Below are 8,689 nucleotides of genomic sequence, written 5' to 3'. Positions count from 1 at the left end.
GTTCAGGGAAACAGAAACTTAAGTGTTGTTGAGCTGTTGTGTGTTTGTGTCTCTCTGTATTCATGCAGTAATATGGCAGAAGCCAGAATTTCAGTGGATCAGAATGAGTTCATGTGTCCAGTGTGTCTGGATCTCCTGAAGGAACCAGTGACTATTCCCTGTGGACACAGTTACTGTAAGATCTGTATTACTGACTGCTGGGATCAGGAGGATGAGAAGAGAGTCTACAGCTGCCCTCAGTGCAGAAAGACCTTCAGTCCAAGACCTGCTTTAGGCAAAAACACCATGCTAGCTGAAGTGGTGGAGAAACTGAAGAAGACTAAACTTCCTGCTGACTGTTACGCTGGAGCTGGAGACGTGGAGTGTGACGTCTGTACTGGAAGAAAATACAAAGCCGTCAAGTCCTGTCTGGTGTGTCAGGAATCTTACTGTCAAACTCATCTTGACCGTCATGAGGAATTTCACTCTCGTAAACCACACAAAGTGATTGATGCCACTGGACGACTGCAGGACATGATCTGCCGTAAACATGATAAAGAGCTAGAAATGTTCTGTATCTCTGATCAAGTGTGCATTTGTGTTCGGTGTAAGGAGTATGAACATAAAAATCACAAAACTGTATCAACTGCAGCACAGAGGACAGAGAAACAGGTATGAGCTGAGAGGGATTGATCACGCAGAAATGAAAGTGCTTTCTTTATTTACTCACGGTCATGCCAAACCGGTTTGAAGAAGCTATTTGAGGAATGTCTCATCTATTTTAGCCTAAACATTGAAAGTACAAAAGTTTCAAGCTCCAAACAGGAGAAAAAGTTAAAATTTAAACAACTCCAGTGCTTTAAAAAAGTAGTGCGCTTAATTGTAGTGAATGTGCACCTGTAGTGTACTTAAGATCTTAAAACTACATTTTTAAACCTGTACTTGCAGATAATATAATATTCATGAAATAAAAGGCTACGTAAATGCACTTAAAGAGAGCACATGATTATTTCTTGTACTTGTACTTGTCACATGAAGTACACTTATAAAAAGTTATAATATCAAATTATACTATATAATATTATTTTTTACTTTAATCTGGACATTTTAATCATATTTAATATTTCAGTTTAATGAGCTTTTGTCGTGCTTTAAAGAAGTGCACTTAATTTGATGTGTAGATTGACATACTGAAGCTCATGTAAAGTTCTTGATTATAAGGTTAACTGTAGTGTGTTGTTCGATATCATATTAAAAGTTAATATATTTTAAATTTACTAAAGTGCAACTTCATCATTACAATTGTGCAAAATTGTAAATACATTTACCATAAATGTTTGTCTGTAAACTTTAAAGTAAACAGTAATCTTTAACCATAAGTCAAAGTCCTACTTAAGAGGCTCAAAAACACTCTAAAGTTAACCTATTAATTTAAATCTGTAATACATTTTCATTTAATTGTAAATTTCATGCAGTGTCTGAAAACATTACGTTCAGTTCACACTTAAGTTGTTCTTTTAAACTATATTATTTCCATAAGTATGCTAAAGTCAAGTGTGTTTTTTTATAAACTAGGATCCTAATTTTGATTCACAAATCAAATCATTGATCAACTCAAGTATACGGAGCATAAAAATTAAATACATCAGAATCATCAAACTTAACTGGTGCTTGTGTCATGACATCATGATATTTAGTCATGTGACTTGGACATGCAAGAACCAGTGAGGTTTGATGTTATTGATGCATCACCATATTTATGGCTGAGACATTCTTCAAAATATCTTCTGTTGTGTCCTGCAATAGACAGAAAGTCATACAGGTTTGGAACGACATTAAGTCGAGTAAATGATGACAGAATTAAAACTTGAGCATAAAGTATTCATATTTGAAATAATGTTGACACTGGCTTCATATTCATTCATAATCTCATTTCAGGAAATTGGTTTGAATCTACAGTATTACCATGCTGGATCTTTAACCACTCCATCAATTCTGGATTTATTTACTTTAATTTTCTTTTGTGATAGTAGTTTTACGTGTTATTCGCTGTTATTGGTTTGTCCTCCAGAAACAGCTGAAGGAGACACAGATGAAGATCCGTCAGAGAATCCAGCAGAGACAGAAAGATCTTCATCAGCTGAGAGAGGCTGTGAAGTCTCATAAGGTGAGTCTGGAGAAGAAGAGAAGTGTGAGACGTCTCAGTTTGGACTCACTGAACTCACTGTGTGATTGTGATGTGTGTGTAACAGCGCTCTGCACACACAGCAGTGGAGGACAGTGAGAAGATCTTCACTGAGATCATCCGCTCCATTGAGAGAAGCCGCTCTGAGGCGACACAGCTGATCAGAGATCAGGAAAAGACTGCAGTGAGTCGAGCTGAAGGACGACTGGAGCGACTGGAGCAGGAGATCAATGATCTGAGGAGGAGAGACGCTGAGCTGGAGCAGCTTTCACACACACACCATCACATCCAGTTCCTGCAGGTAACAGAGATCTAGAAGAACTGGATCATAGTGGACTTGAGCAAGAGACTCACAGAGAAACATTTCATGAGAGCAGAATGAGACGAACTTAAGCAGGGCAAAAAAACACTCTAAAGCTCAGCTATTTGCATTTAATAACATCATTAAACTATTCCACATTCATTTAACTGCAAATAACATGCAATTAAGTTTCTGAAAACATTACAGCCAATCTGCACTTATATTTTTAAAGTATATATTATTTCTACGCTACTCTTTTTAAAAGTGTACTTTCTTTTTCACAAGGAGTGTAAGTGTGAAATCCTAGAGTTTGTAGCATTAAATGATGAATATGAGAAGAATGTGCTGATTGTGTGAAAGAGCTGGATTGAAGCGAGTCATTGAAGAGAAGTGAAGTCAACAAGAGCCGCTCAGATCTGATATAGTGCAGGTTATTGGCTGAAGTGTGGAGATGATGAGTTTTGATTTCTGTTTTCTGTAGAGTTTCCAGTCTCTCTCAGCACCTCCTGAATCTACAGACGAACCCGACGTTTCCTTCAGTTCTCTCTCCTCTTTTGATGGCATAAGGGAATCTGTCCGTCAGCTGAGAGACAAACTGGAGGATTTCTGCAAAGAGGAGCTCAAGAAGATCTCTGATAGAGGTAAAGTCCTGCGCCTCGTTTATACAGACGTGTGGAGAATGATCCGAAATATGAACGTACAACAGTTTCTGAAATGTTCCTATGATTTATAAAACATGCGCACAAATAAAATCCCACTTTATAAATCACAGTACATCTTTAATTCAAGTGCATCAACTCTACAGAACAGCGACAGACATCCCTTGAGGGTTTAAAAGTAATAAATACATATTTGACGTAGGATGAAATCCATTGGAATTTATGATTGAATCCGATACGTGTGTTTTATATATGAGGCATCTGGAGCTTCTTCTGTTCTCAGAAATGAGTTCTCCATCATCTAATATCAGATTAGAAACGTCTTAGAAATGGATGTATTTTATCTTGTCATTTCTCTTCACACTGTTCATGTCTGTTTATTTCCACAGTCACATTCAACAACATGAATCCCAAGACCAGGAACGACTTCCTACAATGTAAGTCACTAAGAAACAAGCAGAAAAACTCACTGAATGTGTTCATGTTCATGTAGAAGGAGAAATAAACATGATAGAAGAGTTTTATAATTGATCATGTAAATGATGATTTGCACAGGATATCTGATCAGCTGTAATTAAACACTGATGATACATTGAATATTGAGTCATGAAGAGTTCAGATACTTTAAAAGATCAGAGAGATTCATAATTCCTGATTCTGATGTGTTTTCTCTCCATCAGATTCCCTTCAGCTGACTCTGGATCTGAACACAGTGAATGAAGACCTCCGTCTGTCTAAGAAGAACAGAGTGATTACTGTCACTGACACACAACAGTCGTATCCTGATCATCCAGACAGATTTGATCAGTGGCCTCAGGTGTTGTGTAGAGAGAGTGTGTGTGGACGCTGTTACTGGGAAATTGAGTGCAGTGGGACTGTGTATACATCAGTGTCATATAAGAGCATCAGCAGGAAGGGAGGGGGTTATGAGTGTGGATTTGGACAAAATGATCAGTCCTGGAGTTTTTTCTGTTCTTCCTCCTGTTACACATTCTGGCACAGTAGCAAACAGATTGTTCTCCCTGTAAAGTCCATCGGCAGAAGAATAGGAGTGTATGTGGATCACAGTGCAGGAACTCTGTCCTTCTACAGCGTCTCTGACACAATGAGCCTCATCCACACAGTCCAGACCACGTTCACTCAGCCGCTCTATCCTGGGTTTTGGGTGGGTTATAAATCATCAGTGAAACTGTGTTGATGTTTCAGTAAAGAGATTTTACCCATAATACTTTGAGCTGCATGATAAATCAGTAACAGTGAGATGTTTTATTAGCGCGAAAGCTTCTGGTGTTGTGTTGTGGAGTACCGACCTGCGATGGCGCCGTGTATAGTGTTGGCTGGCCGTCGCTCTGTGCTGTCCATTTTATTGTTTTTGTTTTTATTTGTATGTTTTATTAGTCCCAACTACTCTCTACGGACTTATGATTGCAAAACTTTGCTCCACATTCACGCAGTGATGGCTGATCTCACTCGGAGTGGAAAATGTTGTTTTTACCCGCGATTCATGCCGTCTGTACCGGTGGAGCCTTGGACTGGCCTAGTTTCTGGGTGCCGGCGGTCTCGGAGCAAACGCCGACGAGGGCGTGGTAGACGGGCGGGAATCGCTGTGAAAGCCAGAGTGGCGTGGAAGTTTGAAAGGCATTTGTTAACTTCAGGAGGTAATTCAATCGAGACACTTCCCTGTTTGCATTCAGTCTGTCCGGTTTCCTGGATACCATCTTCGCGGATTGTGACTCAGCGTCGTTCGAGAGGAATAAACGGTAACAATCTGCGTTATATCGAGTCGACTGTGGTCTCGGATGGAACTTCGCTGCTCCCGTTGGAGACTGGTACAGTGAAAATGGCATTGGTTAATGCAAGATCACTCGCAAACAAAACATTTGTTTTAAATGACTTTTATACACAACATGATTTGGATTTTTTGTTTATTTCTGAAACCTGGCTTAACGTCGGCGAAGTGCATCCTTTGATTGAACTTTCTCCAGATGACTGTTCATTTTTTAGCACCCCTAGAACTTCTGGTCGGGGTGGGGGACTTGCTTGTGTTTTTAAGAGGAAATTTAAATGCCGGCTTTTGTCGACGGTGAACTATCAGAGCTTTGAGGCCCAAGTTATGATGTGTGATGCTTGGGAAGCTGTTATGTGTGTTCTGGTATATAGATCACCAAGGTACAATAAGGATTTTATCCAGCAGTTTTCAGAGTTTTTATCCCATATTGTGTCAAGCTGTGATAATATTTTAATTCTTGGGGATTTTAATATTCATGTGTGCTGTCCGAATAAGCCTATGGTCTCTGAGTTTCTACAATTGGTGGAATCTTTTAATTTCAAGCAGTCTGTTTCAAGTCCTACCCATAAACAGGGCCATATTTTGGATTTGGTCTTGTCGCTGGGCCTTCCGATTTGTAATATTGAAGTTGGTAATGATGTTTTGTCTGATCATATGCCTGTGACTTTTAATGCCTGTATGCCGTGCAAACCAAATTTGCTTCAGACAGATGTGTTTTGTACTCGTCTCATTACGTCATCAACGGCTGTAGAATTTACTGAGGTATATAACTCCTCTGCATCTGTAAATGTGATAATTTCTTCTCCTCTTTCTGTGGACCCAAATGAGCTGATGATATTGTTTAATTCTGGTTGCTCAGATATTTTGGAGATAGTGGCCCCATATAAAGTTAGGAAACCAAAGCGTAAGTCAATACCGTGGCTTAATAATTTTACTCGTTCCTTGAGGCAGGAATGCAGAAAGGCTGAACGAAAATGGAGAAAGGATAAGCTACAGGTTTCTCTTCAAATTATGAGGCAGCGTTTTTCAGACTATCAGGCTGCAGTGAGAACTGCAAGGCAAAATTATTTCTCCAGTGTCATTGCACAGAAATGCAATGCCCCTTCAGCCCTCTTCACGACGATTAATAGACTTCTAAAACCAACTGGCAGTTCTGCCTTAACTCCCTCGTTGGAAACATGTGAAATGTTTCAGACATTTTTTATGGAAAAAGTGGAGAAGATTAGATCCAGTCTTCATATACTGCCGGGTGAGACTGTGTTGTTGACAGATAGGGTCATGAGTTTTAACTTCTTTGAGCAGGTGTCAGTGGTGCAAGTTAAAGACATCATTATTCGTTTGAAGCCTACATCTGATGATTGTAATGTGGTTCCTTTACGCCTTCTCAAGGAAGTGGTGGATTGTGTTGGGCCAAGTATTGCTTCTATTATTAACAGTAGTCTTCATAATGGGATTGTTCCAACGGCCCTCAAGCAAGCGGTCATTCAGCCACTTCTTAAAAAGCATAATTTGGACCCATGTGAACTGAAGAATTACCGGCCCATCTCAAAGCTTCCTTGCCTATCTAAGGTTTTAGAGAAGGTGGTTTATGCACAGCTGATGTCATTTTTAAGTAAACATGAGATCTTAGATAAATTTCAGTCCGGTTTTAGGGCAGGCTATAGTACTGAGTCTGCACTCTTGACGTTAATGACCTTCGTTTAATCCGAGATGCAGGTAATGCTGCAGCTCTAATTTTATTGGACTTGAGTGCGGCTTTTGATACTATAGACCATGCTATTCTCATGAAGCGGCTATCCCAATTGGTTGGAATAGGTGGGACAGTTTTAAAGTGGTTCAAGTCCTATCTTTCAGATAGAGCATTCTCAGTGAAGTATGGCAACTTTGTTTCATCAACGGTACCCGTCACTTGTGGGGTTCCTCAGGGTTCTGTTATTGGCCCAATTTTATTTTCCTTGTACATGTTGCCTCTGGGTTCGATTTTTAAAAAATATGGCATGTCTTACCATTTGTACGCCGACGATACACAAATTTATCTCCCTTTGAAAGTAGGAGAGAATTGTGGTTCTAATTCACTGCTGGCATGTCTGGAGGAGGTTAAGAGTTGGATGACTCATAATTTGGTTCAGTTAAATCAAAGTAAAACTGAGATTATGCTTTTTGGCCCTGCCAGAGGAAGCTTCGATGTTGTTAAATATTTTGGCACATGGTCAGACTATTGCCATGACAAAGTAAAAAATTTAGGTGTTGTGTTTGACCTAGATCTGAGATTTGATAAACAGATTAATGCCGTGGTTAAGAGCTGCTTTTTCCAGATTAGGACTATTGCACGTTTAAAGCCTATTCTGTCGATGAAAGATTTAGAAAAGGTTATTAACGCATTTGTTCTGTCCCGCCTTGACTATTGCAATGTTTTGTATGTAGGGTCCAGTCAGACCGCTATATCACGCTTGCAATTAGTTCAGAATGCGGCGGCACGGTTGCTAGTGGGTGCTAAGAAAAGTCATCACATCTCTCCTATCTTAGCTTCTCTCAGGTGGCTACCAGTGGATTTTAGGATAAAATATAAAACTCTTCTGTATGTTTTTAAAGCAGTACATGGGATAGCTCCTGCTTATGTATCTGAGCTTATTGCTCTTCATCAAGCACCGAGGTCTTTAAGATCAAATAATAAGTCCTTGCTTTCTGTCCCTCGATCTCATTTAAAGTCAAAAGGTGATCAGGCTTTTGCTGTTGCGGGTCCAAGGCTCTGGAATAGTCTGCCTCTTGAACTAAGAGAGATCAGTTCTTTGAATGTATTTAAAGTTAGTGTTAAAAATTATTTCTTATCTTTAGCTTTTGAGAGGTTGTTCTAGTATCTGTATTTTCAAGTTGCATGTTGTCTTTATGTGTTGTTTGTTTTTAAGCTGCTGATTGTACAGCACTTTGGTCTGCAGGTGCAGTTGTAAAGTGCTTTATAAATAAAGTTAAGTAAGTAAGTAAGTTTTTGATTCTCTTAATTTTATCTTACATTTTCACATGATTTTTGTAAACCTCAAGATGTGAGCAAACAAGATGCAACAATGTTAGAATTGCATCCTCTACTATCTTACTGGAATAATGAGTGAATTGAAAAGGATTGAATAAGTGTTGAGTAGCATTGCATACCTTTATCAAGCCTTTCAAAGCATTTAGACACCAGAGAGGTTAATGAGATTGGTAGGTAGTCATCAAGCTCTTGTGGTTTGTTGATCTTAGGAACAGGTCTAATTGAAGTTTCTATATATTATAGGCTAATATAAAATTGTGTTAGGGAATTTCCAACTGGGGTCCAGGGACCTGATCGCAAGAGTGACAGGGTCTGTGGAAAAGTCTATTAGAAAAAGGTAAATAAATAAATAAATAATACACTAAAATAAATATAGAAATTTCAATAACATAAATAATGCCTTAATAAAAATGTATTAAAAATAATTACAAATATTAATTAGTTATTAATATATTTAAAATATTAAAATATAAATAATAATAAAAATAAATCTATTAAAAATAAATAAAAAAATACATGTAACAGTACATTATAGTGAGTTGAAAATATATATAATAAATGTAACTTAATAGAAAGAAATTTTTAGACTTATAATATAAATTTTAGGATGGGGGTCCATGACTAAAAGATAATAAAAAAAAACCCTGTCACACAACTTTGCACACTGTCCTTGATTATGAAGTTGAAATGCCTAAATATTGTTTTTACTAAAAGTTTTTTGTTTTGTTTTACACTGTACAGTCAGGGC

General features: G+C 38.2%; 1 protein-coding gene across 2 annotated transcripts; it reads left to right on the top strand.

Moving 5' to 3' along the window:
• On the top strand, window positions 1-8,198 carry LOC307158721 (tripartite motif-containing protein 16-like). 2 transcript variants are annotated; one of them, XR_013821269.1, is made up of 7 exons: window positions 1-651; window positions 2,051-2,146; window positions 2,232-2,465; window positions 2,947-3,106; window positions 3,514-3,561; window positions 3,805-4,387; window positions 7,897-8,198. XR_013821269.1 is itself a non-coding variant. In XM_079871563.1 (6 exons), the coding sequence occupies exons 1-6, from the start codon at window positions 73-75 to the stop codon at window positions 4,320-4,322; spliced, it is 1,635 nt and encodes a 544-aa protein (XP_079727689.1). In that variant the 5' UTR covers window positions 13-72; the 3' UTR covers window positions 4,323-7,893. The 2 variants fall into 2 exon arrangements, 1 of the variants encoding a protein (XP_079727689.1); XM_079871563.1 differs by lacking the exon at window positions 7,897-8,198 and having other exon boundaries at window positions 13-651; window positions 3,805-7,893.
• Window positions 8,199-8,689: the final 491 nt, after the last annotated feature.

This window comes from Squalius cephalus (genome assembly GCF_949319135.1).
Source record: "Squalius cephalus genome assembly, chromosome: 1".
NCBI classification, from domain to species: domain Eukaryota; kingdom Metazoa; phylum Chordata; class Actinopteri; order Cypriniformes; family Leuciscidae; genus Squalius; species Squalius cephalus.
The sequence above is the reverse complement of the archived record's forward strand: the minus strand, read 5'-3'. Positions and strand labels throughout refer to the sequence as shown.